Here is a 16,294-nt window from a genome sequence, read left to right on the forward strand (position 1 = left end):
CCCAACCCAGGTGCAGCCCTGATCCTGGCTGTTCTCTGTGGTTGTACATTGTCCTAGTACCCAGGCTGGTAGGCAGGCTACACAAGAGTGACCCAGATTCGAGGGTGAGCCTAAGTTTATGAGAAATGTGAAGAGCTGTTGCTTCAGCTCACACCCTCTTTGAAGTAAGAAATACTTGCCTGCTTCCCACCAAGTATCACTTCTGAACTTGGATCACCCAGCTGAAGATAGTCTGCTCTGATGTAAGCTGCCTGATGAGAGGTCAGAAGAGTAAAAGTGAGTTAAGAAAAGCAACTTAAAGGAGGACTCAGGTCAGTGTGAGCTGCAGCAGATCACCCTGTAAAACACCTCTGCCATCGAATACCTTCTTTAAGAAAGTTCGTATGTTACTTACACCATCTTAAGTTTTCCTGTACACCAATAAGGACTATGAAACCATTAGTGTAAGGTCATACAATTCACACATCACTTAGAAAAGTCTCCTAGTAATACTTGGCTATGTTTAGACGTCCTTTGAGTAAAACACAACATAAGAAACCTTGATGTGCATGTTAACATCTGGAGTGGGAAGGACACACATAATCTGTGCAGTAGACTCAGACTTCCTCAATAGAGACATATGACCTGCAAAGCTACAGTGAATGAGGTGTCGTGGTGTTAACGGGTCCACTCTCTCCTTACGTCATAATTTGGTTTTATGTTTTATAGGAGTTATTTGTGGAAGGGTAGATTAATTCTTTTCATTAGTTTGGCTATTTTTTAAATGTATGTAATATTCTTTAGATATTATAACCATGTCTTTCATTGGTTTTTGTCCTGACTATTGAATTTGTCCTCTTCAGGTTTTTGTTTGTGGCTTCTGAAAGCTAGTTTTTAGCATGGGTGGGTTTCCCTGCTGGCTCGCTCTTGGCTGTAGAGCTGTTCTGTTCGTCTCTGTTCATGCCATACTCTCCTCAGTCTCGTGTTCGTATCGTCTCAGCGTGCACAAGCGGTGCACTGAACTATGCAGCACATGCCTGTCGTCGTCGTCGTCGTTGTTCCACGTTTTCTCCCCTGGACAGACAAGCGTTCGTGGTGATACTTTGTTTTAGCACAGCCTTTTCATTTTGTTTTTCGTTTGTCTTGGAGGGGTGGATTTGATTCTTGACTGCTTTTGTTTTGTAAGTGCGAAGAAGGCAGTTCAGCATCCGTAGCTGAGAAAGATCTGGGGTTGTCCGTTTTTGGGCTGTGGAAAGCCCGTGCCCTGGGCAGGGGAGGGCGGCTGCCCTGTGCCAGGGGAGCGGAGCGCTCGTGTGGCAGGTGGGCAGAAAGCAGATAGACAGAGCTGGGGATGAGCGAGAACCTGAGGGAACAGAATGAACGGAGCTGAGGCGAGAAGCAGATGTCACAGCACATCACCACCTCGCCACGCCGAAGCCCGTCAAGAGGAGTTTGTAAGCATCGCAGCAGGGAGGGTTCTGAAGGAAGAAGCTAACAACTATATTGTTACCTCTGGCAAGTGGCTTGATTCAAATGAAATGATCTGAATCACAAAATCTGCTTTCCATCATCTGTGACTGCAAACCCCTGATGGGATATGAAGCAGTGTTCCTCAAAGACAAACGGCAGTTTGGAGTTCAGTACTTGCTGCAGTACGGTTATGTGGTTACTAACGGCATGAAGTGAAAAGAAAGGAGGGACAGGGCCAACATGCCCGTTTGTCTGACATCTGGCTAATGGCATGTCAGCTGACAGCAAGAGATCACAGTTTGCCTATGTTTGCTCTTTTATCTATCAGTAATAGACTCTAATTGAAAATCCCCAATAAATTAACATTTTGCAGAGAAATTGCAGGACTTTGAGGCTTGTTAATGCTTTTTAACTCCAGAGTCCCATTCAAGTCAAGCTCAGAGCAGCAGTGACCATAGTCTTTATATGAAAGTTGTGTAGCATCCAGAGGGAATTTACTGAGAGTTTTGAGAGAGGCATGAGTTAATAGTAAGAGCTAATATTCCTGGGGGCTAGAAAGATAATCACCACAGACTCTGTCTTCTGGTGTTTCAGATTTTGGACTGGCCCTTCTTTAAATGTCACATTTGTGCGTGTCATTTCTCTTACAGTTATTATGGTGAAGCATACTTAGAGAGTCAAGGTCAGCTATGGCGAAGAACCGTCCATATGAATGATGAAGAGACGGGTCTTGTCTAATTGTCTTTGTGCCCAATGGGATCTGACAGGTGACAGAAACCAGTGGAATGAGGTCAGGCAGAGGAACAGTGAAGATGGGGCAACAGAAAAACACATGTAACAGCATTTATCTTACCAGTATCAATCAGGGGTCATATGGTGGACTCCATCCCAGCAAAATCTGACTGTAAGGAGAGATGAAAAGAAGATAAAATGGCAGTCTTTCAAACAATAATGGACATTTTTTCTGTCTGTGGGAGAAAGCCTGGAGGTAGTTGATGAAGCAGTGGATAGAGAGATGACTAGGAGTTGTTGGCATGTGTGTATGAAGTAAACCTGGGAAATGGGGCAGACAGCAAAGCAGAATCTCAGAAATGTTATACAAAAAAACCTGCTAGAGAGATGGCTAAATACTGAATTACATTAAACTATGCTGATTTTGTCTGTGGTGCCAGGGACAATGAAGGAAATGTGGGAGGATCAATGTTGTTAGAAAGGAGATGAAAAGAAATTACGTCCACAGTTGAAAGAGGAGCTGATGTGTTTAATAGATAACAAGATGGACCTGAGAATAGGATAGTGTTTTATGTATTCCTAAGATATTAGCTTCAGTATTTACATTGCCAGTGATACAGCTGAACATATGGAAGAAGCGTTCATCTAAGAAAAGCACACTTGAAAAATGTTTCAGCTCTGTAACCCAAAAATTGCCACTTGCTTCTTGTAGAGTTATCATCACATTAACAGAATCTTTCGCACGGTTCCTTATTTATTTAAAGTGCTCACTGTCATTACCAACGATACTTTGTGGGCTGCGCATCCACAGGGTGATTGAAAGTACTTTGTGCTGCTTAGGGAGAGGGAAATGGAGGACAGAGGGCAGAAAAAAAAATATTTTTAAGTTCTCGCAATTTCTGGATTTTATTTTGAGTGAATGAAGATTAAATTCTCCCCCTAGGGAATGACCAGAACTCTTCAAACCTCAGAACAGCCTGAGCAGATCCCCTGGGCCCTTTTAGATTTCAGTATTAACAATTTATCATGGTCGTAAAAGCAATGTGCAGATCTACATAGATTTGCATATATTATTTATTTTCTAACTACACACTATGCAGTCAGCAAAAATAGCATGGAATGCTTGCGTCTGTGCTAAGAAAAATTCCTTCAACAGCTTTCTGCTAAGTATGCAGGTTGGAAGCTTCCCATTTCATTTCTGAAGCAGCATGTACCTGAGTGAACTCAACTTGGTGTCTCTTAGGGAGGGATCCATCTGCGGGAAGTTCAGGCATCTGTAGTATAAACCTGTGCATCCTTGCTAGTTGTCTGCCTTCCCTTTATGCTTTATGGGGATAAATGGCCATTTCCAGGATGTGATTTATCTGATCCCAAAGGATAAATATGGTAAAATAGTTAAATGAACTGTACTGCTCAATGACGCGGTTTCCAGTGGTGGTAGGTACCTGCGTTGTACAAGACTGCAGTTAGCTGAAATAAATCCAGCCTGCAGACGCATACTTGGAGCTGTGCTGTGTCTATAGGAACAGTTGCTAATCTCTTTCGTGACAGGTGTTTATACTGTTCTCATCCTGCAACCCATTGGTCTCATATTGTTAAAACACACTGGGACCAGTGCGTTCCCTGAAAGGCAAACACTGTGAGTTTCAGCCTGAAAATTCAGTAGTCCCCATGGACTTCCGTGGATTTCTTGGGATGAGATACATCCAGGGTGAGGGTCAGATGCATAGAGGTGTTTGCGCATGTCTGTGACCTAGAGTCTGTATGATTTAAATGCTTTCTCTCTTCCAACAGGTACAAGTCAAATGAGGATTATGTCTATGTCAGAGGTCGTGGCCGAGGAAAGTACATTTGTGAAGAATGTGGAATTCGCTGCAAAAAGCCAAGCATGCTCAAAAAACATATCCGCACTCATACTGATGTCCGGCCTTATGTATGCAAGCTGTGCAATTTTGCCTTCAAAACTAAAGGTACTTGACACTTTTTGCTGAACTCTTGCCACTTCCCAAACAAATCTTGACTTGCTTTGCCATCTGGGATCCAAGCACCCTTTGCAGTCAAGGAGAGAATTTTCTTCAGAATAAAGTTACTGTGTTTGTGTATACAGGACTTCATGAGAGAGGTTTTTCTCTCCTGTTTAATTGATCCAGGGATTTTGTGAGACTCCAAGACTCCTCGGATGGCTTTATTAAGAGCTATAGGCTCTTGGCTGGTCCATCTGTCTGCCGACAAAATGTAGTAGCATAAGAACTGCCCTTACAAATAATACTTTCTGCCAAAACTGTTACATGGTGCAAATTTTAATTGCAGCAACACTTAAATGCTACCAGTAGAGTACACTTGTTATGACATAATGTGGAAGCAGAGCATCAGCTGCTGAGGAATACATGCCTTCACGCGCTTTGCAGTGGGTCAGTTTCAAGTTTATAAATAATGTATGTCTCCCAGATGGGCCACTCCATCCACTGTGGCATTAATTATGAATAGAGATCTGATAGCTTGTGTTCACATGTATTTATCAGCACAGAAGAAAACTTCCATTTGTCACCCTGAGGCCACAGATAATGCTGTTCTTTGGAATTAGGATTTGCCTTGCAACTGTCTCCTTAAAAGAAAAAAATTCTTTTCTTTTGTAGCATTTCTTTGTAGCACAGCCCAAATGAGCCTCACATTCTAAGTCTCTTAGCTTCCCTGTGCAGACAAGGGAAATGGATTTTAGTCCCAGTGCAGTGAAGTTGCTTGAAGGGGAAGAGAGGAAGCTAAAGGAAATTTCTCCCAAGATCCCAGTGCAGTTTCATGGCTGTTTTGAGGATTGAGAATTGTAATAGTTTCCATGACTGCAGCGTTTCTTCCTCTGCCAAAGATGGGAATAGCTGATGGATGGCAGTAGACCCATCAACCTAATTTAGGATGAGAACTTTCATGGGGGTGTAGAGACAAAGACAAGGAGCTGCTCGTTTGTAGTCCCAGTAGACCATCTGGAGAGCTGTTCTGGGATCACTGTTTACATTTGACACTGCTGGAGGAATGGATCTTGAGGAGGAACTTGAAGGAAGATTGTAGTTTTGCAGCTGTGTTCAGAGAGGACATTCCAGGCAGAAGAGATGGCATGGAAAGAAATGTGAAATTGCTTGCTGAGACTGGCATTTCTGGCAGAGAAGAAGAAACAGGGAGGAGGTGGTATGCTGTTGCACAAAAAAAGCATGAGTAGGAAGAGACTAAGTTAGCCCATGAAGTACAAGAAGGGTTTAACTGGTGTATAACTGCTTATGAGCAGTTGTCAGTCTCGTTACTATTGTTGGTATTTTGCTGAGAGCAGTAGGGGTCAGACCTTCAGAGGTACGTAGGTTTTCAGTGTATGCCTCAAGCGTTTAGCCATCCAGAGGCGTCAGGGGCCAAGTTAGAATTTTCACACAGTGCTCAGGCACAGTAAGAAACTCTTACTGAGAAGGGGATTATTGGAACTAGCCGGGACTGAAAGTCAGAGGAGAGGATCCTGGCTTGTGAGCTTCTAAGCACACTTCCACTATCCGACAGAGTGGTGCAGTGTTCCCATCCTCAGGTTGGATGTGCCACATACACCATCTGGAGATGCTGGCTGGGGTCCCAAAAGCAGCATAGGTACATTCACAAGGTGCTTTCCTTGAGCTAAGAAGTCCCATGTCTTGGTAGTGGGTTGGGTTTGCTTGTGCCATGCTTTCCCCATTGGCTGTTGCAAATGTGACTGAAGTGACTAATGAATTAGAGTGATATTCTTGTTTCTCCAGGTCATGCTATGTGCTCAAGATTCTTTGCCATGAAATGTCTCTTGAGGCCAGTCTCAACCCAATTTTCTTATCTGTGGAAAAGCAGACCGAGGCAGGCACTCCAAAAAGTCAATAGTCTAGTGTTAGATTGCTCACTCAGGGGAATGGGAGATCTGATTTCAAATCCCTGCGGTGTCTGGCTCAGATCTGTACTCCAGAGCAGGGAGCTGAACCTGGATTTTCCACATCCCAGGTGAAGGCTGTAAGTACAACTCCTCCCAGTTCAGAGATTGCAGCTAGATGGTAAACTTGCATAGAAGTCTCCCATAAACATCTTTTTGTGGGGTACTTTCGCTTCAAAATGCTTTGAACACGCTAAACATTTGGAGCCTATGTGTGAAGTAAATGGGAGAACCCTTAGCTTGACAGTACCGCTGTGAAACTCAGAGCGTGAGCCCTGAACAGCTGGTGTGCATTGGACTGACTTTGATGTCTGGGCAGTCTTTACGCATCACAAACACAGAACCCAGGGATAGATAACATCCAAAAGTGAGATTTTTATCTTGCTGGGATGCCTGAATGTCATGTGGAAAATTGGAGAGATGCCTATACACCTCTCAGGCCCTGAGTTTAAGTTTATTTGAAAGACTACGGGTTTTTTGGAAGATAGAAAAAACCACTTTTATTAAAACAGGCTCTGAGGGCAACGGGCTGGACGAGTCAGGCCTGTCTGTTGTGGGTTTTTTTTAAACTAAAACCGCCCCATCTGCAGGATAACGGAATTAAGATACACCAAAACCTGACTTGAAGAGTGATCTTTGCTGTTGTCCGCTAATTAGATTAATCTCTGATCCATAGGAAATCTGACAAAACATATGAAGTCTAAAGCACACATGAAAAAATGCCTGGAGCTTGGAGTATCAATGACATCCGTAGATGATGCTGAAACTGAAGAAGCAGGTATGTCAGAATGATTTAGTTTAGTTGGAATGGCCTCTGGAGTATGCAAATGACTCATTGCACTTTAGCACAGTGTTTGGCATGGGAAAATATACTAAGAGTATTTGGGGCATTTTTTAATTAAGAGACATCGTTTTAGTAAACAGGAAGTATAAAAAATGAATGTGATCCGTTTGTCTGAGTTACCTTTTTTTTATTAAGATACATGAGGGGGAGCTAGAAATAAAAGTATGACCTGTGTCATACAAAGTTCCCCATCTTTTCAATTTAGATGTGAGAGATGGCAACATTTAGCAAAATTTCAAGCTGGGGTCGGGTGAATTTGCTTTTTATACTTCCTTTCAAGTGCAGAGTTTTATGGTATTATTATAAAAAATGATGGTTTGAGAGTATGAAGAGTGGCTTAATGCAGCCATCCTGGATGAGGAGCATCCAGCGATGCAATGGGTGTACTGGGTGGGGAATGAATGTGGCGGAAGGTGTGAGAGGTGGGGGGTGTGCTCACCCTTCTGACTTGCCGTGGCTGTTTCAGAAAACATGGAGGACATGCAGCAGGAGGCAGAGAAGAGCAGCAACCTGGCTGGCCTGTCAGCGGAGCACCAGTTTTCCGATGCGGAGGAGTCGGATGGCGAGGATGGTGACGACAATGATGATGACGATGAAGATGAGGATGATTTTGATGATACTCAGGGAGACTCGACGCCAAAAACCAGATCAAGAAGCACCAGCCCGCAGCCCCCTCGGTTCTCCTCCCTGTCAGTGAACTCGGCTGGGGCGTCACAGGGGGCTTCTCCCGAGGGCTCCCTTTCCGTGGGACACTCCTCCCTCATCAGTTACTTGGTCACCTTACCTAGCATTCAGGTTACTCAGCTTGTAACGCCAAGCGACTCCTGTGAAGACTCACAAATGACAGAATATCAGAGGTTTTTCCAGAGCAAGAGTACGGATTCAGAGCCCGATAAAGACAGGTTAGATATACCAAGCTGCATGGATGAGGATTACGTGCTTTCATTAGACCCCAGTTCGTCTCCAAGGGACCTCTCACCTTCCAGTCGACAGTCGTCACCCGGCTACGATTCTTCACCCTATAGAGATAACTCACCAAAGAGGTATTTAATGCCAAAAGGGGATTTGTCACCCAGGAGGCATCTGTCACCCCGAAGAGATATTTCACCCATGAGGCACCTTTCCCCGCGGAAGGAGGCTGTGCTGAGGAGAGAGTTATCGCCAAGACGGGACATGTCACCAAGACGTCACCTATCGCCAAGGAGACCAATGTCACCGGGAAAAGATGTGTCTGTTCGAAGAGATTTGTCTCCTAGGCGAGAGAGGAGATATATAGCCTCCATTAGAGCAGCATCTCCCCGGAGGGGCTTATACCACAATCCAGCGTTGTCCATGGGTCAATATTTACAGTCTGAATCTGTTCCAGTGGGGAATTCAGTAAGTAAGAAAGAATATTTTCATTCCTGTTGTCAAAACCAATGCTCTTACCTGATCTGTGCGTATTATTTTAAATAACTTTGAAGCTTTGTAGAAGAAGAAGGCATAAGCTTTGAGCTTCATCAGGAAGTCTTGGAATGAACACAAGAAATTTGGAATAGACAGGGACCAGGTTGAGATGTTGATTCAAGTAGGTGCCACAGAGTCAGTGTGAGGGTCACTTGGTACAAGCCTGAGTAGCTCCATTAACTTCACTGAAATTAAGCTGGATTACATTAACTACCTCTGTCTTTATTTTAAAACGGCCCAGGAGGCTTACATGGCATGTGGGGCTTGTTACAGTCCTGTAAAACCTTTTACCTCCCAGACTGTCAGTTGGGACTCAGCCCAGATCAAGGCTGGAGGCCCTGGTACTGCAGTGTGGTGCCCATCGCAGATGTATGGTTTAATGCAATAGAAACACTAAAATAAATGGAACCTCTCAGAAAAGCAGGGTGCACATGGAAATCAGGATGTGTGGCTGGAGTTTAAAGGACATTGTAGTGTGACAGGAGCAGGCAGCTGTCTGTCCCGCGGAAAGTGCCATCATGACTGGCTGTTTCGACAGGGACACAACCGTCTGGGTGGAAATGGAAATATGCAAAACTTGCACAGCTGCTGTCTGTGCTGTTCCCTTTTGGTAAATCAGCCCTCAGAAACTGCCGACTTAGCGTTTTTGACAGGACCTACTATTCACAAAGCACTCTTCCCACAAATAAATTCGGTCTTTAGAGTTAAGGGACGGCCTCACTATGTCTGCAGTTATTTATTTACCTTTTACACTTCCCTCACCATGTTTGAAGTTGCTGCTGCCCTCTCACTGCCTGCTTTGTCAGCCTGTGTGTGTGGGTTCAACCTGGGCAAGCTGTGTCAGGCTCCTGCTGCCCAAGGGCTTCTGCCCGCTCCCTGGCCGGGCTCTCCTTCCCGCTTCCTCATTGTCTGTCTGCTTGGCTTTTTGTGTAATCTTTGCATTTCTTCTCTGTAGAGGAGAAGAATTTAATCCTGAGCTCGTAAAATCAGCACTTCCAGAGCTCTGGGGTGAATTTCATTGTGGAGCCAGGCTGATGTGTTACCTGCACCTGGGAATGGAGCGAGGGATGCACCTGCGTAAAGGTGGCTGGAGTAGGGATGGACCGAACAAGTCCAAGGTGCCACCAGCCTGGCAGATCCAAAAGTGGCTTCCTAGATTTTCAGGAAGAAAGCTGCAATGTGCGTGGCCATGTGTGTAGGAGAGAGCAGCACACTTCTCCCTCACCTTAGGCACGGCCCCGTGGCCTGGCAAGTTGTTGGGGAGAGCAGCGGAGCAGGATGGCTGACATGGCTGACACGCTAAAACCCTGCTGCATTCTCATAGGGGTGGTCAGTGCGAAGCTGAGAGAGGATACAAATCCAGCCAGCAGTCCTGTGGATGATGTAAGGAAGCACAAGAAGAGGATAAAGAGCCACCAGTTTGTCATGATGTCTTAGTATCAAATGGGAGGGATTATATGAGACACTACAGCTGACATTGTGCAGGGATCCCTAGTCCTTCATGTCCTGCATGAGAAACTTCCACTGGCATCCTGTAGCAGAGATTTTGGATGTGTGATGATGCTGGCAACAGGGTATGTAACAGTCACCCTTGGCCATCTGACAGTTCTCGCTGTAATGTTTGCCTTGTGTGTTATGCACACCTTCCAGCAAGGCGTTTAGCACATTGTAAGGACTCTTTTAACACCCTTAGCTCCTTCTATTGGAAAGTCCACCGTGCCAGATGGGCTTTTAACACTTACCTTATTTCTGAGGTAGGATCAGGCAGGTGGCAGTGGAAAACCCAATGTAAAAGATCATTTGTCCTACAGAAAGCATCGGTAACTCAGTGGCATGTTGAGTGTTTCGAGAGAGAAGCCTAGACCTCAGTACCGTGACTGGAACCTGAATGCAGGCATCGCTGGAAGCAGAGCCCAGGCAAATTTAAATGAGGAAATGACAAGTGAGGGTGATAGCCCATCTCAGCAAATGACTGCAAGGAAGGATGGATGGATTCCTCACCTCTCTCTGCCTCTCTGGAAGACGTACTTTAGCCAAGCGGTAGTTGAGTTTAGGTGAAACACAAGTTATTATATCAGTGTGGGGGAAGACAAGGGCCTAAGGCTCTGGTTGATGCTGGTGCACATTTGGCTTTGTCAAGTTAAATGTCTACCTTTAAATTTAAAGGCAGATCCCCATTGCTCTCTAAATACATTTGGGATCTTCTCTTCTGTCAATGCCAAAGGTCTTTTCTGAGGAGCCTTGTGCCATTATCGAAGGGCTCTGATTGTCCTCCACAGTCATTTTATGCCAGTCCTGAGAGAAAGAGGAGAGATGGGAAGCCTGCTTTCGTTCACCTTGAGTGCATGTCTGTTAGCAGTTTAGTTTGTTTTCACATTTATTGTGCTTTGACTCAAATGGCAGAGCAGTCTTGGAGGAAGTTACCCGGATTGTTTTCAGATGAAGCAGAACTGAAAAATGTGCTCCAGGAGTGCAGCAGGCGCACTTCAACTGTGAGTGGGCACTGAAGTGAGCGAGAAGAGGCCACACAGGGTTAGTCTGAAGCAATCTTCCCCTCCAACCCCACAACATGTATTGTGCACATGGGATCCAGTACCAACAGTTTCACTCTTCTGCTTGTCCTCACTCCTAGTGAATCTCGCCACTTCCTAGTGTCGGGCAGGGCTTCTGCCTCTTCTTCCAGTCCCAGGGCCAGACACAATGAGATCATGAATATGTCTTGCTGTGAACAGTGCAAACTGTTTCAGCTTCTAGGAGGCAGTGGATTTTGCTTGTGTTGCTGTTTTGTTGCAGCTCTCATTCATTTTGAAGTCCAAAGCCTGTCCTGATATATTCAGAAGGCCTGAAGGGAGTTAAGCACCTCAGTGTCCACCTGAAATTTTACAGGTCCTTTGATCATCCCAGACACAGGGATATTAAATCCCTTCCCAAGCACTCAATACTTTATCATCTTGAGGGAAATGCATTCCTGTACAGAGAGCCAGCATAAAACTTCTGAAGTCCAGGTGAGCTGTAGATAGGTGCACTGGTGTATGTGGGCTGCTGCAGCGCATTCTCAGTAGGACTGCAAGTTGAGCTGGTCCTGAGACTGAAGCCCACACAGATTTACAGTCACTTTTAGAAAACACATCAGTAATACCCTCGGTTACTGAATTTCATAATAGAGTTCAACATTTTCTTGTTTTTAACTTTAAAAAGCCTCAAGTACATTACAATATGGTAATCAAAGAGGTTTACCAACTGCCATCTTTCTGCAAGCTGTGGTCTGAGGCTGCCGGGAGGATGTCTGTGAAAGGTACTTGGCTTTGAAGTGCATTATTCCTCTTAATCCCCCATAGCCTGTTTTGGGTGATGTACCAGATACAGGGTAAGCCCTATCTCGTCCCTGCAGAATTGTGGGGAACCTGTGAAGCTGGATATGGCTTTACTCAGGGGCATGGCACAGCAGTCCAGCTTTATGACCAGGTCAGAGAGTTTAGTGAAAAGCTCCTACAGAATATTGTTCCTTGGGAAATTATATGTCAGCTGCAGCTGGAGGGAAATATGCTAAACTGCCACAAATGAGAATCGATAGGAAGTGCGCTGGATTCCCATCACCTGACAAAGAAAGGAGCTCGTCTCACTGTACTGCTAGCAACCCATTCTGACTGCACAGCAGAAAGACACTGTGACTTTCTGCACTGTGCTCAGATCTAATACTTGCCCTGTCAACAGAATCAAGCCTTTGGATTTTCAGGCTGTTTGTTAAAAGAAGACAGCTTCTCTAATAATTATTCAGTCTTTTCCCCATGAATATGTATATGTGCATCTGCTTGTAGGTATGGAAATGCTAGATATTGGGAAAGGAAATAAAAACAGGGTAAGAGGGATGAACAGTTATTAATGCCCATAACCATCTATGTTGGCCATTTCCAAACTTGTCTGTCAGAGCTAGAGAAAGATAATCTGATATGTGCTCGGCCAGGGTTGGAATGCATCCAGTGGACATGCACACACTGTCACTGTCTATGTAGAAATGACACTTAGGAGACATACGCTGGATGATGATGCTGATCTTGAAGCGTGTAGCAGTTTCTATCATGTTGGCCACCTCTGTCCAACAAGGACAGGCGATTGCTCTATTCCCTTTTGAAACTGTGGCAGGGTACACCATGAAGCCAGCGTCTCTCTCAATTAGAGATTTGTGTGTGACTAGGTTTGGTTTTCACTGAGTTTTACTCCTCTTTGTGGTTGCTTGTGCTCTGTTTCCCTTAATGCAAGTTCACGTAAGATGCATTAGTGATAAATGTCATGACTTAGGAAACGACCAAGAGAACAGTATGACTGAGAAACGAGTTGACAGACCAAAGATAGAAAAATAAAAGGGGGCAAGCAGCTGTGCAGAGGTGAGGTTTGCCATAGGAAGGGCTGACAGGGTAGGTGAACTATGTCTTGTGGCTTGGCAACTGCAATTTATTCCGTAGGTTTTTCCCCATTCAGCAGTATAACGTGCTGTCACTGTGCTTTCTTATGACAGTTTCTCTTTTATGAGACTCGAGTGTCTCACTTTCTGAATAGGAAAATTCCCAACGTAGATTAATCTCTGAATAATAACATCTCTTAAGTTTGAGTCTGATGTTTATGGGTCACCCTTGCTGTCTCAACGTTGATTTATATCGAACAGGACATCGCATCTGAGCACAGTGAGACTGAGCCTCTGGGTAGCACAGAAACTGAATCTTTAATTGGCCCCTAAACCAGTTCCCAGAGATGGGATCAAGAGGGTGCGTAATGCCTCGAGAGCTAGGATTTCCCAGCAGTGAAGTGCTGCCACTTTAATGCATTGGCATTTAGCAGCACAGTCCTCGGGCTGCCACACCAAGACTGTGGTAGGGGCACAGCTCGGGGGTGATCGATAGGTGTTTGGTCAATTTGCAGAGCAGAGATGAGCATTTTCATTCATTTAATTTCCGATGGGACTCCCCGAGAGTGGTGTGGCCAAATCCCACACACAGTTATGAAAATGTCATCCTGCACTTCTGTCATTGTTATTCCTCTGGTCAGCAATAAATGATACTTAATCATCAGATGGAAAACAAGTTTTAAAAGTTAAGAATGAAAAAGAAAAGAGAAACCTAAAAGCCCAGGGCATATTTAATACTGAGGCATATTTAGTACTGAGTGGAGATGGAGCTATTCATTCTTCCAAGTCAGGAACTAATGGGAAGGCACTGAATACGTCAATATTGTGAGATTGGTTTTTATTAGCTGTTACAAAATCCCTCATTCTTCTCAATCCCATAATGAGCGGGTGAGTCTCCCTGACACAGAATCATCACTTTCACTCACAGCTAATGCCTGTGCTTCTGTTGTTATTTATTGTTTACACTACAGATAGGCCAGAGTAGTGCTCCATTGTCTTACTGACTTTAAAAATTTGGGTCTTCATTGTACAGAGTCACTTGAGCTTCCGTGGTGATACCCGTCCCCTTTCATCAGGGGTTGGGTGAAGCTCGCGGTGGTGGCTAGGAGGAGCAAGTGCCTTCTCTGGGACTTCACTGCAGGATCTTTCAGCAGGCAGAAAAACCCTACATGCAGTCAGGTATTTCCCGTGCTGCCAAGTAGAGGTGGCGAGCAGGGAGCATTTGGACGTGTATGTCTGCAACAAAGTCTTGATACCCGGCGCAGACTGCCAATACCTGCACAGTTTGCCGAAAGAGAGGGTAGGATGGTTCTCCTGGCCAAATTACTCCTGTGAAATGAAACTCTATCTAACCCAAATTCTCTCTGCAGTTTCAGTTGAATATAATACTCTTCACTTCCTGACCTAAATTGCTGCATCGCGTTGCTGAACGCTCTTAACTAACTGCTGCCTTTCACCTCAGGGGCACGAGCCCCGCTGGGCTGAGCTAAGCAGAACCTCCTATGTTGTTTGGATAAGCAATTAGTGGAGTTTTCCAAATGCTTTGGGATCCATCTGGGATGAAAGGTGCTGTGTGAACAGGAGGTTGTGCTAGACAGGAAAGCAGATAGGTGGTTTGGCAGCTGGACAAGAATTTTGGAAGTAGCGGCACTGACATTTCTTGTTTTTTTGGTTACAGAGAAGGGGATTGTCTCAGGGGCCTTACTTCAACGTATATGGAGAAAAAGGAGGTATGGAGCCTAGCCCGTTCCCCGAAGGTCCGAGCGACTACGTCTTCAGTCATCTTCCACTACACTCCCAGCAACAGATCCGAGCACCCATCCCCATGATGCCTATTGGGGGTATCCAGATGGTCCATTCAGTGCCGGTGGCCCTTTCAGGTTTACATTCTCCGTCCGCTCTGGCCCTGCAGAGAGAGGGCTCTGAGGAGAAGCAAAGAGGAACTGCGGAAATCCTTACGAAAGAATCGTATAGTATTTCTAAGCACCACGAGAAACGTACCTCTCCGCACAGCTTGCACCCCTCCACTCCCTCCAGCGCGCCCTCCTCTCCGTTGCTGCTGCTGGCGCAGAGCACGTCGGAGGAGAGTGTCGTAGCTACCGAGAGGGAGCAGGAGGAGAACATACAGACTTGTACAAAAGCCATAGCCTCTCTGCGAATCGCCACAGAAGAAGCCGTTCTGCACGGGGCAGAGCAGCTGCAGAGGCCTTCTGAGCCTCACCAGAAACCCTTAGAAAGTGCACATTTTAGCATTAAACACTTTAGTGGATCTGAGGCGGGCCCGGCCTGCGCCTCAGCCACCCCTCCTGACTTGCACGGTGGTGAACAGGACAGTTTTGGTACATCGCAGACTGCGTTAGCCCATCCCACCTTTTACAGCCAGAGCTTTGTGGACGTCCGGCAGTTGGGCTTTCACGGCAGGAGCGACCCCCTGTCAAGCACACAGGAAAGAAAAGATCCGTCATCTGAGAAGAGCAAGCCACATTGATCTGAGATGCATGGAGACTTTCCCCCTCACATTTACCCCACCTTTTTTTTTTTTTCTAGAGATAGAAGAAGTATTCAACTTTATAGCATGCCTGTTCTAAGTTACAGTAGTTTGCTATTATATATACTTTTGTTATATCAAAGGAATTAGATAAAAATAACAAGTCATCATGAGCCTGACCAAAACTAAATTTGAAATTCTTATTGGGTCTGGTACTTTTAAATTGTACAGATGTTTGTGCCTTTTCTTTACTTTGCTTATATTCTTATAAGCATTTTTTTAGCAGTAATTTGTACATATTTTAGAATTTGTGTATCTGCTTTGTAATAAATGTAATTTCTTTCCTTTTTTGGACACTTGGATCTAAATGATGTAAAGCAAAACAGCATCAATATATGTGAGGTTGCACTAAAACATATTTTTATATGATTAAAACTGAACAGCTTTTATGTACAGCTCTGATTCTGTAATACTAATATTTATTTACTTTGTTTCATAAATTGTAAATTTTTTTCTTAATGTTGTGGATTGCTTTTCTATGTGAAGCATGGGATTTACTGTTGCGTAATTAGAACAAAATGTATATTGTAAAACAAGATATTTAAACTAGAGTATCTTATCTTATTCTGCACTTATGCATTAGTTAAAAAAAAAAAAAGATAAAGGATGTATCAGTCAGTTCTTAACTCTTGTAATTTTTTTTTGTCTCGTTTGCCCGATTGACTATAACTTAAGTGCTGATTGTGATTTTAAACTGATAGTACCGTAAAGCATTAAAGTAAAACAATGTGCTATTGTGAGTTTTTTCAAAGCTTTATAAAACAGTTATAAATATATTAAAAGTATTTGGTCTTATGTGGACATGTTGATCTATATACTCCTTTACAAAGCTATGGGAATACATTCCACCCCATGTAAATATGTACAAGTGCATGGCCGGTGCCGTCCGTGCCGCTCACGGGGAGAGGCGAGGTTGGCTGTGCTGCCAGGCGCAGAGCCGGGGCA

General features: G+C 44.6%; 1 protein-coding gene across 1 annotated transcript; it reads left to right on the forward strand.

The window, feature by feature from the left end:
- Window positions 1-1,569: 1,569 nt before the first annotated feature.
- LOC104510443 (transcription factor HIVEP2-like) lies at window positions 1,570-16,285 on the forward strand. The gene is made up of 5 exons (XM_010152693.1): window positions 1,570-1,661; window positions 3,976-4,151; window positions 6,786-6,887; window positions 7,420-8,330; window positions 14,480-16,285. Exons 1-5 carry the CDS (start codon window positions 1,570-1,572, stop codon window positions 15,287-15,289), a joined length of 2,091 nt encoding a protein of 696 aa, XP_010150995.1. The 3' UTR covers window positions 15,290-16,285.
- The last annotated feature ends 9 nt before the right edge of the window (window positions 16,286-16,294 follow it).

This window comes from Eurypyga helias, unplaced genomic scaffold, assembly GCF_000690775.1.
Source record: "Eurypyga helias isolate BGI_N326 unplaced genomic scaffold, ASM69077v1 Scaffold14995, whole genome shotgun sequence".
NCBI classification, from domain to species: Eukaryota; Metazoa; Chordata; class Aves; order Eurypygiformes; family Eurypygidae; genus Eurypyga; species Eurypyga helias.